Genomic DNA, 14,194 nt, shown 5'->3' with positions numbered 1-14,194 from the left:
AATAAAAAAATTATTTTTTAAAAAACTGATGATTTTATCCATCATTGTTAAATTACTAAGCAGACCAATTTTATCTTTCCATAATTCCATAGTTGTATTGGTAGGTAATTGGCTGCTGTAAAATTACCCATTAGTGTGGGTAAGTGGCAAAAGAGTCAAAGGGGAATTTGATGGACGTATGGGAGACAATATGTAGGGGAGAATGGAAGAGTGGGTATCAAGGCATGGTATTGCTTTGCTGGGAACTAGCATGGAGCTGATTGGTTGAATGGCCACCTTCTGTGACTTAGTAACATTTCCAAAGTGGATGGCCTCAAAAAATTCTGACCAAACACGTGTATTATCAAGCCCTGGTCCTGACCATTTTGAAATAGCATCTAATTGTTTTGGCATTATGGTTAAGCATGAGCCTCAGACAATGCTGATGGCCCTGGGGAAGTGGAGATGGAGCTTCTTGAATCATTGGAGCCCCCTTAGTCATTGTTTCCTTAAACACTAAGGTTACAGAAACAATTTCATTTTTCCTTGGATGATAGGATGCAGAAGTGGGCTGAGAAGTGGCAGATGGAGTTCAACCCGGAGAAGTGTGAGGTGGTACACTTTGGAAGGACAAACTCCAAGGCCTAGTACAAAGTAAATGTCAGGATACTTGGTAGTGTGGAGGAGCAGAGGGATCTGGGGGTATATGTCCACAGATCCCTGAAAGTTGCCTCACAGGTAGATAGGGTAGTTAAGAAAGATTATGGGGTGTTAGCTTTCATAAGTCGAGGGATAGAGTTTAAGAGTCGCGATGTAATGATGCAGCTCTATAAAACTCTGGTTAGGCCACACTTGGAGTACTGTGTCCAGTTCTGGTCGCCTCACTATAGGAAGGATGTGGAAGCATTGGAAAGGGTACAGAGGAGATTTATCAAGATGCTGCCTGGTTTAGAGAGTATGGATTATGATCAGAGATTAAGGGAGCTAGGGCTTTACTCTTTGGAGAGAATGAGGATAAGAGGAGACATGATAGAGGTGTACAAGATATTAAGAGGAATAGATAGAGTGGACAGCCAGCGCCTCTTCCCCAGGGCACCACTGCTCAGTACAAGAGGACATGGCTTTAAGGTAAGGGGAGGGAAGTTCAAGGGAGATATTAGAGGAAGGTTTTTTACACAGAGAGTGGTTTGTGCGTGGAATGCACTGCCTGAGTCAGTGGTGGAGGCAGATACACTAGTGAAGTTTAAGAGACTACTAGACAGGTATATGGAGGAATTTAAGGTGGGGGGTTATATGAGAGGCAGGGTTTGAGGGTCAGCACAACATTGTGGGCCGAAGGGCCTGTAATGTGCTGTACTCTTCTATGTTCTATGTTCCTCTGCTGTCCAAAACAAAGACCCTGGGTAGAAATATTTGGAATTCACCTTTTTTTTAAAATATAGTTTAATTGTCACAGAACTTGTGTAACTTCTGTTCTTCACTGAACTTCATAGTTCAATATGTTTTTAGCTCGTGGTTCTCATTATACTCCTGTTTTTTTTTGTATTATAGTGCTCTCAACTTCTAGACGATGACCTCAAAGATGACTACTTTGAGGAAGTAACTGAAGAATATGAAGAGATTCGACATAATTATTATGAGTATTTAATGGTCATTATTATGAATATTGAATGAAATTTAATTAGATACTTAAGGACAGCTGGCTACTGCATCTCTGAAAGGGGAGGATAAAGAGGAAGAGTGAAGAGTGTTTTCTGAGAAAGAAAACTGTTCCGATTGAATAGTATAGTATTAGGGTATATGAATTACAATTTTAGATGGGGAGAAAAGTAGATTAATGAGACCATGGAATATTCTTCATTGTAGGGGGAGCAGACAGACATCTCTATGGTCATCAAAGAGATTCTCAATTGGTCTGTGGCACTTCCTCACCCAAACATCGATGCCAGAGTCAGATGTCACAGTGTATTCTGAACAGGAACAGCAGTGTGTGTTCTACGTATGTCATTACGCAGGTATAAGAAGGGATGGGGTCCTGGTAGTAGGTTAACAAGCAAGACCTGTAAAGGAGTAATCTCTGGATTACTTCTGGTGCCAATGGCTACTGAGAATAGGAGTGTGAAGATAAATCAGAATAAAGTGTGACTAAATTAATATTGTAAGAGGGAAAGGCTTTAGAGTTTTGGATCATTGCACTCTTTTCTGGGGTTGGTGGGATGTGAACAAGCAGGCTGGGTTGCAGCTGCACTGGACTGGGTCCAATATCGTGTTCCTCGTGTTCCAGGGAAGGTTTTAAATTCATTTGGCAGGCAAATAGGACACAGAGTAGATGTCTAGTTGGAAGGGAATTACAATCAAGTATAGAAGGAAAGCTAGGTCAGTGCAGTAGGTACAGCCATTGTGGCCAGAGAAAGACATGAGAGGATGGGTGAACAAGATCGCATCAATGTTAATGCAAATGAAACTGACCAGTAACTTGAGATACTGATTTACAGCCTTGCAGCTATCAGGTGACAAAGTTGAAGGAGGTGCAGAACTGGCAACTCCTGTTCCATGGTATGGAATCTTTAGTTGTGATGAGTGAGGATATAAAAGAGGAAGTGGCATTGTAATGATTAAGGAACCCAATTCTTGGAATAATGCAGGAGGATATCTGGAATACTCTTCAAATGATGCTGTATGGGCAAAGATTAAGAATAAAAAGGGGATATCACTGATAGAAAGAACTACAGAGTGAGGCATTAGATATCTCAGTGGATAAATCCCCAGGGCCTGATAAGATATATCTGACGTATTTATGAGAAGTGAAGGTGGTGATTACTGGGGCCAATGCTGAGGTGCCAGAAGACTGGAGGACAGCAAATGCAGTTTCTTTCTTTCCAAGGATAGCAAGGATAAGCTAAGTCACTACAACCCCAGTGAGACCTATGCCACGGATAATAGAAATCAATGGCAAAAGATTAAAAGGCATTGTTGGTGGGTGATCTTGTCTGACTACTTTGAATGAGGATTTTTTTATATTGAAGATGCAACTAAGCATATGTATAAATTTGATATGGTCTGTAAGGCATTTTACAAGGTTTCTGTGTGCTGTTTCCCCAGGGATGAAGGAGGCAGTTGATTTTATAGAGGTATACTTATGGAGAGACACAGATAGGATAGGCAGTGGTAAACTTCTCCCCTATAGTGGAAGTGTTTGTAACCAGTAGAGACGGGTTTAAGATGACAAGTAAGAGGTTTAGAACAGATATAAGAAAGACTTATTTTTAACCCCAAGGGTGGTTGTTATTTACAATCCCTGCATGAGAAGGTTGAGTGAAAGAGGCCTTTTCTCCTTGGAGCGACATAGAATGAGAGGTGACCTGATAGAGGTGTATAAGATGATGAGAGGCATTGACCGTGGATAGTCAGGGGCTTTTTCCCAGGGCTGAAATGGCTAACATGAGAGGATATAGTTTTAAGGTGCTTGGAAGTAGGTACAGAGGAGATGTTGGGTGTAAGTTTTTTACGCAGAGAGTGGTGAGTGCGTGGAATGGACTGCTGGCAATGGTGGTGGAGTTGGATACAATAGGGTCGTTTTAGAGACTCCTGAATAGGTACATGGAGCTCAGATAAATAGAGGGCAATGGGTAACCTTAGGTAATTTCTAAGTAAGTACATGTTTGGCACAGCACTGTGGGCCAAAGGGCTGTAGGTTTTCTATGTTTCTAAGGTGATAGAGGCGAAGACTCACAGCATTTGAGTTTCTAGATGAGGACTTAAATCAGTAAGGCATATCTAATACTGGTAGATAAGATCAGTATAGATGGGTATTTGAGGTGAACTGAAAGGCCTGTTTCTGCAATATGGCTCTGTAAAATAATTCTTTCAGACTCAAAATAACTGAGGATGAGTCCAAATTAAAACAATTACACATTGCCTGATGAAAGAGCAAGCTGACGAACCAAGCAACCGTTCCTTTCTCTCATTTCATTTTTGCATTCTCACAAGTGACAATTCTGATCCAAGGATACAATTGCATTCATTTAGTCAGTGATGTGGATGGGTTGCCTGTTTACTGATTGGGAATCTTAACCTTTTTCAGGAGAGAAAATACTTAACTTTAGAGCAAGCCAGGAAGCAAGCATTTCACATCGACTGGCTCTCCTATCCTAAACCAGGTCAGTAACAGAATTTGGGTATAATGACCTACAGGTCACTCCTGCTGAAATTAAGAATTCTTTTGTTCAGTATGCGTCTTAACTCATTTCTCTACTTCCCTACTCCCAGACTCCTCCCATCACCAAAACCAAAGTTTGAAAGTTGACGCTCTTGCACTCTTCCCTTGCCAGCTGGTTGTGCTCAGCTGAGAGCTCTTTCATGTGTATAATACATGGATACAAGATGCTGTGTATTCTTACTGTGGAGGTGATAAGTGTGTGGGTGGTTTTAGATAAATATGTTTGACAGTACCAACTAGCGTGTTGTGAATGTTCACTAAGAGACTGATGGAGAACACATTCAAATTTTATAAATCTTGCAGTTGTTGGCCCTCTTAAAGTAATTATAATCATTTTGTTCTTTTGCAGTAAAGCCAATGTTCATTGGCACCCAATCCTTTAATGAGTATGACCTATGGAGACTGACAAGCTACATTGATTGGAAACCTTTCTTCGATGTTTGGCAACTGAAAGGGAAGTACCCAAATCGGGGATTTCCTAAAATCTTTAAAGACAAAACAGTGGGTTAGTACCAATTAAGTGACTCTTCAAATTAATTAGGACTTGAGATTAAAGTTGCATTCTTCATATTTCTTTAATATTGTCTCATGTGGTGGTGTGTTTGGATGGCTGTTAGTTGGGCCGTTTGAAGGCCATATCAATCTGTGTTAATAATATGAAAGGTAACCTCAGTCTGGTTCCTTAAGGTTGTTATAGCCAGGGTTGGTAATGGGGACAAGCTCCCACTACCTATTAAATGCTCCCAATGGTGTGCATCTCAAATCGCCTCTGATGGCTAACTCTAGCTCCTGGCATTCACGTGTGGCTTAGCAACTACGTATGGCAGAACTGTTTTTATTGCCAGGAGAAGGGACAAAGGCAAGTTGTTGGCACCTTAAAACCAGTAGTTTTATGCAGATGGGGCTCGACAAGCCATGGTTGGCATGTCATCTAAGAAAAGGAAAACTAATCGCAAACCTTGACTGCCTTGTGACTATACTCACTCAAGGGGTAGGCTTCGGGAGTAAACCCTGAGGAAAAATTCAGAGCTGGAGTCTAGTCTGTAAGGCTGCCCGTGTTGAGTTCATTACAAACTGACAACTCCTGTGACGCCGCTGGTGATGTTCCTTTGCATCAGCTATGTGGAGAGGGGGAGCCTGCTGCACGGGCAACAGCTTACCCTCCATATCATACTGCCCTGACTTGCATATCACGTAGACAGCTGGGATGTAATAATCATGGTTGACCCCAACCAATGGAGGGCCTCAACCTTTGTGATTTTTCTTTTTAATACTGATTTTGATTTTCTTGAATCCACTGGTCATTACAGACATTGTCAAGATTAGACCAAAGGCTGTCAGACACAGATAAGGAAATGTGATGTCTGACTTGCACCCTGCCTCGGAACTCTAACCTTCTCGTAGAATAAAAGACACGGAGGCAAAGCTGGATCATTCAGCTCATTGAGTCTGCTGTGCTGTTCAACCATAGTTGATCTTCCCTCTCAACTCCATTCTCCTGCCTTCTCCCTGTAATGTTTGACACTTTACTAATCAATAACCTATCAATCTCCATTTTAAATACACCCAATAACTATAATATAACCTGATAACCCGTAGGTGAAGAAGCCAAGAAGCTTTTTCAAGATGCACAGAATATGATGAACAAACTGATCGAAGAGAAGAAGTTGAAGGCCAGAGGAATTATAGGGTTCTGGCCAGCTCAGAGTGTTGGGGATGACATATACTTGTTTAAAGAGGATAATTTCCCTCGCAAAGATGAACCTGTGGCAAAGTTTTATGGCTTACGACAACAGGTATGACTTTATCTTTGCAGTTGAAAATAACTCCTCCAGTTTCTCAATTAAATACACTTCCCCTGTTTGGTACAAAGGCACACGGACCTGGTACATTTAAATGCAGTTCCTTATTTGTGCTACAGTAGCTGAGAACTTACTCAGTTTTGTCACTGGTTTACCCAGAGAAGGTAAAAATTGGCCTCTGCCTTTGAAATGTTAGGCTTGTATTTGGAAGGTAATGTTCTATTCAAGATTCTAATATTTTTAATCTTTAAAACTCAATCTGTTAGTTTTTAGATCTCATGTTTACTTTTATTTATATTTCATCAGCTCATATTCTAGTTTTTGAACAGGAAGTTGTGGGGAGAGGCTTTTTTTTCATATCGCACCTCACACTAAGCTTAGGCATTAGTTGCTGAGGATGATGCCATTTGGTTCTGGTTACATTTTAATAGTTTTCTTTATTAATAATTAAGTGGTGCAATCAAGGATGCAATCTAAAAAATCCGATTTCAAGACAGATCCTTATGCTTCAAGCCTAAGGAGAATAGGAGTATTTGTACAAAATATTAATTTGTTTATTACTTGGACTTAGCAAAAATTGAAATGGAGTAATGGCAATCTGGATGTTTGCAAGTACAAAACAATGCATTAATAGAGAGGGAAGCATTGGATGAACATTGTGTTGTGAGCAGTTCTCCAATTACAGTGGCTGGATACAGAATTTTCAACAGGTCTTCAGTCCTGTAGACAGTTCTATTTCTGGTAGACAAATACTATTTTCATAATTGTTGTACATGATGTGTTTGCTAATAAATATACATATTGTTTTGTATGTCCTCCAGGCAGAAAAAGACTCCTTTAGTACAGAAAAGTACTGCTGTATTTCCGACTTCATTGCACCCAGGGACTCGGATGTGCCGGATTACATCGGCATGTTTGCGGTTGCGTGCTTTGGTGCTGAGTTGCTGAGCAAACAGTATGAAAAGAAGGGCGATGACTACAGCAGCATAATGGTGAAAGCTCTGGCCGACAGACTGGCTGAAGTGAGGCTCATAACTGAATAACTATAATATTTAACCTTTAGTGATTGTAATATAAAAGAGGCTTAATTAAGTTTACTAAGATTTTCAAATTGTATCTGATAGTGGCAGGATAACAAGGCAATGTTTGGCTGGGTTTTTTTTCATTAAAAGTGTATTGAACTTCAAAGTAATTTGGCAACACAAAGGAAAGCTTCTGTTATTCCAAAAACAGCTCTATTGATTTTCAACGTAAAATTAACTAATATGTCCCAAAGAAAACTGAACTAGTGTTTGATGATGAGAATTGTCCGCTGCCATTTTATAAGGAGTAATGTCATTACTATGTAGAGAATAGATATCCATAAAGAACAGGCCAGAGTAAGAGATAGTTGGAATCCTTTAAACAAGCTGCTTATCCAATATTTTACAACACCAGTAAACAATATACCAGTTCTTGCTGTTGTATTTGCAATCAGGACAAAGTTTAGTGAGTAGAATGACTGAAGAAATCATTGTACTCATTACATACATACAGTGGCATGCAAAAGTTTGGGCACCCCAGTCAAAATTTCTGTTACTGTGAATAGCTAAGTGAGTAAAAGGTGACCTGATTTCCAAAAGGCATAAAGTTAAAGATGACACATTTCTTTAATATTTTAAGCAAGATTACTTTTTTATTTCCATCTTTTACAGTTTCAAAATAACAGAAAATGTAAAGGGCCCGAAGCAAAAGTTTGGGCACCCTGCATGGTCAGTACTTAGTAACACCCCCTTTGGCAAGTATCACAGCTTGGAAATGCTTTCTGTAGCCAGCTAAGAGTCTTTCAATTCTTGCTTGGGGGATTTTCACCCATTCTTCCTTGCAAAAGGCTTCTAGTTCTGTGAGATTCTTGGGCAGTCTTGCATGCACTGCTCTTTTGAGGTCTGTCCACAGATTTTCGATGATGTTTCGGTCGGGGGACTGTGAGGGCCATGGCAAAACCTTCAGCTTGTGCCTCTTGAGGTAGTCCATTGTGGATTTTGAGGTGTGTTTAGGAACATTATCCTGTTGTAGAAGCCATCCTCTTTTCATCTTCAGCTTTTTTTTTTTACGAACAGTGTGATGTTTGCTTCCAGAATTTGCTGGTATTTAATTGAATTCATTCTTCCCCCTACCAGTGAAATGTTCCCCATGCCACTGGCTGCAACACAAGCCCAAAGCATGATCGATCCACCCCCATGCTTAACAGTTGGAGAGATGTTCTTTTCATGAAATTCTGCACCCTTTTTTCTCCAAACATACCTTTGCTCATTGCAGCCAAAAAGTTCTATTTGAACTTCATCAGTCCACAGGACTTGTTTCCAAAATGCATCAGGTTTGTTTAGATGTTCCTTTGCAAACTTCTGACGCTGAATTTTATGGTGAGGATGCAGGAAAGATTTTCTTCTGATGACTCTTCCATGAAGGTCATATTCGTGCAGGTGTCGCTGCACAGTACAACAGTGCACCACCACTCCAGAGTCTGCGAAATCTTCCTGAAGGTCTTTTGCAGTCAAACAGGGGTTTTGATTTGCCTTTCTAGCAATCCTACAAGCAGTCTCTCAAAGTTTTCGTGGTCTTCTAGACTTTAACTTGACCTCCACCATTCCTGTTAACTGCCATTTCTTAATTACATTATGAACTGAGGAAACAGCTACCTGAAAATGCTTTGCTATCTTCTTATAGCCTTCTCCTGCTTTGTGGGCATCATTTAGTTTAATTTTCAGAGTGCTAGGCAGATGCTTAGAGGAGCCCATGGCTGCTGATTGTTGGGTCAAGGTTTGAGGAGTCAGGGTATTTATAAAGCTTTGAAATTTGCATCACCTGGCCTTTCCTAACGATGACTGTGAACAAGCCCTAGCCCTAAGAAGCTAATTAAGGTCTGAGATTTTGGTAAAAGTTATCTGAGGGCTCAAATCTTTTGGAGTGCCCAAACTCCTGCATGGTGCTCCTTTTTTTCCACTCTATAATTGTACAAAACAAAAATAATACACTAATCTTGCTTAAAATTTTGAGAAGAATGTTTCATGTTTAACTTTATGACTTTTGGAGATCAGTTCATCGCTTAACTATTCGTGGTGGTAGCATCCGTCGGTCTCGAGAGACCATGGATCTGCGCCTGGAGTTTCCAGGGCGCAAGCCTGGGCAGGGTTGTATGGGAGACCGGCAGTTGCCCAAGCTGCAGGCCTTCCCCTCTCCACGCCACCGATGTTGTCCAAGGGAAGGGCACTAAGACCCATGCAGCTTGGCACCGGTGACGTCGCAGAGCAATGTGTTGTTAAGTGCCTTGCTCAAGGACACAAACACGCTGCCTCAGCTGAGGCTCGAACCAGTGACCTTCAGGTTACTAGTCTGATGCCTTGCCCACTAGGCCACGCACCAACATTGCTTAACTATTCACAGTAACAGAAATTTTGACCAGGGGTGCCCAAACTTTTGCATGCCACTGTAGCAAAGTGTATAAAATAGGTACAGGCAAATCAGTTTGAAATTTCTTTGTGCCAGTGTGGGCCTAGTAGTAGTGCTTGCATTTTTGACCCATCTGTTTTGGAGAGGATTTCTATTAATAAAGGGGCTGCAGAGAAGGATTTGGCATTGGATTCCTGAACCACTGAAGGGAAAGTTGAGAGAGAATGTAGGTGAAAGTTATGAATAGCTGGAAGTTTTTTGCTATCTACAGAGTACAATTTCAATAGGGCCTATACAGCAAATGGAAGTGCACTGATTATTGCGGAACAGACATCGGAGTTCAAGTGCATAGTTTTCTGAAAGCAGCCACACAAGTAGACAGACTGGTGAAGGAGGTGTTTAGTGTGCTGGCCTTCATCAGTCAGGGCATCGTGTGTGGAGGCGGGGATATCATGTTGCAATTGTATAAGTTATTGGCGAGAGGCCAGACTTGGAACATGGTGTAAATTTTGGTCGTCCTGTCACCAGAAAGATGTGGTTAAACTGGAAGAGTGCAGAAAGGATGATTGAAAATGTTGCCATGTCTTGATGGCCTGTGTTATAAGGAGAGGTTGGCCAGGCTAGCTCTTCATTCCCTGGACCCATGAGAATTAAGGGTAATATCATGAGGGATATGGATTAGGTGGACGGTCAGTCTTTTTCCCAAAGCTGGAGAGTCCAAAACTGGAAGGCATATTACAGGAGTTTTAAAAGAGACCTGCGAGGTAACTCCTGTACACAGGGTAGTGATTATCTGGCATGAGCTGTGAGAGGAAATGGTCGAGGTGGGTACAATTGTAGGAGGCATTTGGATATGTATATGGAGGGGAGAGGCTTGGAAATCTATGAGCTGAACACAGGCAACTGAGATGAACAGGAAGGGTATTGTGGCTAGTATAGACCAGTTGGGCAGAAGGACCTGCTTCTGTGCTGTATAATCCTATAATTCTACAAAAAAATATATTTTCAAATTTAAATCAAGATAGAGCTTCTTCTTAGAAATGATAAGAGCACCAGAGAATTGGCCCAGAAGTGTATCATTTGAAAAAATGGTCTGTAATTCAATATGATCAGGACTGGAGAGAATTATTTGGGTTAGGATTTATGAGCACTTGGAAAACCACGGCCTAATTAGGGAGAGCTAGCATGACTTTCTGGCTTCGTAACTTGATTGAGTTTTTTGATGAGGTGATTGAAGAAGGTAGAGCTGTTGATGTTGTGTACATGGATTTTAGTAAGGTGCTTGATAAGGCTCCTCATGGGAGGGTCATCCAGAAGATTAAGATGCATGCGATCCATGGTGAATTGGCTGTTTGGGTTCAGAACTGGCTTGCGCATTGAAGAAAGAGGGTGGTGGTCGAAGGGATTTATTCCAGCTGGAGGTCTGTGACTAGTGGTGTTCTGCAGAGGTTTGTACTGGGACCTTTGCTGTTTGTGATCAAAACAATTGACCTGGACAAAAATGTAGATGGGTATGTTTGCAGGTGATACGAACATTTGTGGTGGTGTGTATAGCTTAGAAGACTGGGTTATGGATCAGTTGGTGATATGGGCAGAAAAATGGCAGATGGAGTTTAATCCGGCCAAATGTGAAGTGCTGCACATATCCTTAACAGTGTTGATGAGCAGAGGGATCTTCGGGTCCAAGTTCATAACTCCCTAAAAATGACAGGTTAATAGAGTGATTAAGGAGGCATATGGTATGCTTGGAGTCCTGATGAAGGGTCTCAGCCTGGAACATCAACTGTTTAACTCTTTTCCATAGATGCGTCTGCCTGCTGAATTTTTCCAGCATTTTGTGTGTGTTGATATGGTATGCTCGTCTTTATTAGCATCAAGTTCAAAAGTCAGGAAGTTAAGTCGCAGTTTTAGAAAATTCTAGTTAGGCCACATCTGGAGTATTGCATGCAGTACTGGTCACCCCAATATAGGAAAGTTGTTGAGGCTTTGGCGAGGGTGCAGAAAAGGTTTAACTAGATGTTGTATGGATTGTGCAATAACAAGAGATTGGACAAACTTGGGTTTTCTCTTGAGCACTGGAGGCTGAAGGAAGATCTAATAGAGGTTTATAAGATTTTGAGGCATAGTTAGACAGACAATGTCTCTTTTGAAGTGTTGAAATGTATGATACCAGAGGGCATGCATTTAAGGTGAGAAGGGATCATTTCAAAGGCAATGTGAGGGGTAAACACGAGAATATCTACAGATGCTGGAAATCCAAAGCAACACACACAAGTTAGTAGAGGAACTCAGCAGGCCAGACAGCATCTATGAAAAAGACTAAACAGTCAACGTTTTGGGCCGAGACCCTCCTTCAGGACCTGATGAAGAGTCTCAGCCCAAAACATCGTTGTGTGTATTGATGTAGGGGGCAAGTGGTGGGTACTGGAATGTGCTGCCTGGGGTGGTGGTAGAGACAGAAACATTAAGAGTCTTTTAAGACACATTTAAAAAGGCAGATAAATGCGAGGAAAATTGAAAGATATGGACATGAGAAAAAAAAACACCAGACAGGGTACAAAACCAATAACTTCTTTTGGTTTGGCACAACACTGTGGGCCAAAGGGCCTTTCCTGTGCTGTACTGGTCTATGTTCTGTTTTAACACCACTCTGTATCAGTTCCACATCTTACATTAAAAAAATTGATCATCTCTTTAAGTACATCCAATACTCCCAATGTTCTTTTGAGGTAAAGAATTTCAGAGGAATTTCCTGCACAGCTCAGACTTAAGTAACTTTCTACTTATCTTGTAACTATATCATAGAAACATAGAAAACCTACAGCACAATACAGGTCCTTCAGCCCACAATGCTGTGCCAAACATGTACTTATTTAGAAATTACCTAGGGTCACCCATTGCCCTCTATTTATCTGAGCTCCATGTACCTATTCAGGAGTCTCTTAAAAGACCCTATCGTATCCAACCCCACCATCGCCAGCAGCCCTTTCCATGCACTCACCAGTCTGCATAAAAAAACTTACCCCTGACATTTCCTCTGTACCTACTTCCAAGCACCTTAAAACTGTGCCCTCTCATGTTAGCCATTTCAGCCCTGGGAAAAAACCCCTGACTATCCACACGATCAATGCCTCTTATCATCTTATACACCTCTATCAGGTCACAACTCATCCTCTGTGCTCCAAGGAGAAAAGGCCAAGTTCACTCAACATATTCTCATAAGGTATGCTCCCCATTCCAGGCAACATCCTTGTAAATCTCCTCTACACCCTTTCTGTGGTTTCCACATCCTTCCTGTAGTGAGGTGACCAGAACTGAGCACAGTACTCCTAAGTGGGGTCTGACCAGGGTCTTATATGGCTGCAACAGTACCCCACAGCCCTTGAACTCAATCCGACAGTTATTGAAGGCTAGTACACCGTAAGCCTTCCTAACCACACAGCAGCTTTGAACGTCCTAGGGTTTGGACCCCAAGATCCCTCTGATCCTCCACACTGCCAAGAGTTTTACCATTAATACTATATTCTGCAATCATATTTGACCTACCAGAATAAACCACCTCACACATATCTGGGTTGAATTTCATCTGCCACTTCTCAGCCCAGTTTTGCATCCTATCAATGTCCATCTGTAACCTCTGACAGCCCTCCACCTTTGTGTCATCAGCAAATTTACTAACCCATCCCTCCACTTCCTCATCCAGGTCATTTATAAAAATCACGAAGAGAACGGGTCCCGGAACAGATCCATGAGGCACACCACTGGTCACCGACCTCCCTGCAGAATATGACCCATCAACAACCACTCTTTGCCTTCTGTAGGCAAGCCAATTCTGTATCCCATGCCTCCTTACTTTCTCAATAAGCCTTGCATGGGGTAGCTTATCAAATACCTTGCTGAAATCCATATACACTACATCTACTGCTCTGCCTTCATCAATGTGTTCAATGCACACATTGTTATGTTTATCCAAAGTTATCTGCAGACAGTTCAAGTACTGCAAGAGTTTTACCCAGAGCAAAATCAAGTTCCAGATAGTACTCTCATTACCAGAAGACAAGTAGAGCCCTCAAACCCTCTTCGTACATTAACCCCTTCATTCACCAAATCATTCTCCTGAACCTCCATTGTTCCTTCTCCAAGCCAGAACACCGTTTCTTAGAAAAGAAGCCCAAAACTGCTCACAATACTTCAAGTGCAGACTGACAAATGCCTTAGAAATAGCAACTTCACTCGTTTCTGCCCACTAACACACTTGCATTCTGCGAATGTCTTCCATAGTGAAGACTGATGCAGTCTGTAGCGTCATTTTCCAGTGGTCCGTAATCCACTCTCACCTCTCTTTTACTCTTTATATATTAAAAAAAGAAAATTTCCTGTATCCTCTTTTATATTATTGGCTAGCTTCCCTTAATATTTCATCTTTTCCCTTGTTGTAGCTTTTTGACTTGCCTTCTGTTGGTTTTCAAAAGCTTCCCAATCCTCTACCTTCCCAGTAATGTTGCTATATTATATGCCCTCTCTTTTGCCTTTATTCGGCCTTTGACTTCCCTTGTCAGCCCGGTTGCCACATCCTCCCTTCAGAATATTTCTTCTTTGGTACATATCTATACTGCGCCTTCTAAAATTCCGCTGGAAACACCAGCCATTGCTATTTAGCTGTTATCCCTGCTGGTGTCCCCTTCCAACTTTGACCAGCTCCCATCTCATGCCTCTGTAATTCCCTTAACTCCACTGTAATACCAACACATCTGACATTAGCTTC

At 41.5% G+C, this 14,194-nt stretch overlaps 1 protein-coding gene across 4 annotated transcripts in view; it reads left to right on the top strand.

Moving 5' to 3' along the window:
• Window positions 1-14,194, top strand: part of mtr (5-methyltetrahydrofolate-homocysteine methyltransferase) — an 81,428-nt gene that overhangs the window by 60,438 nt on the left and 6,796 nt on the right. For 3 of the 4 annotated variants that reach the window (XM_073050559.1, XM_073050561.1, XM_073050562.1), the window contains 5 exons: window positions 1,531-1,629; window positions 4,064-4,139; window positions 4,548-4,703; window positions 5,798-5,994; window positions 6,822-7,022. In XM_073050559.1, coding sequence (XP_072906660.1) covers window positions 1,531-1,629; window positions 4,064-4,139; window positions 4,548-4,703; window positions 5,798-5,994; window positions 6,822-7,022 — 729 coding nt within the window. Of the gene's footprint in view, window positions 1-1,530; window positions 1,630-4,063; window positions 4,140-4,547; window positions 4,704-5,797; window positions 5,995-6,821; window positions 7,023-14,194 lie in introns of those variants that run through there. The other variant, XM_073050560.1, reaches the window with a different exon arrangement.

Source organism: Hemitrygon akajei, chromosome 7, assembly GCF_048418815.1.
Source record: "Hemitrygon akajei chromosome 7, sHemAka1.3, whole genome shotgun sequence".
Lineage (NCBI taxonomy): Eukaryota > Metazoa > Chordata > Chondrichthyes > Myliobatiformes > Dasyatidae > Hemitrygon > Hemitrygon akajei.
The sequence above is the reverse complement of the archived record's forward strand: the minus strand, read 5'-3'. Positions and strand labels throughout refer to the sequence as shown.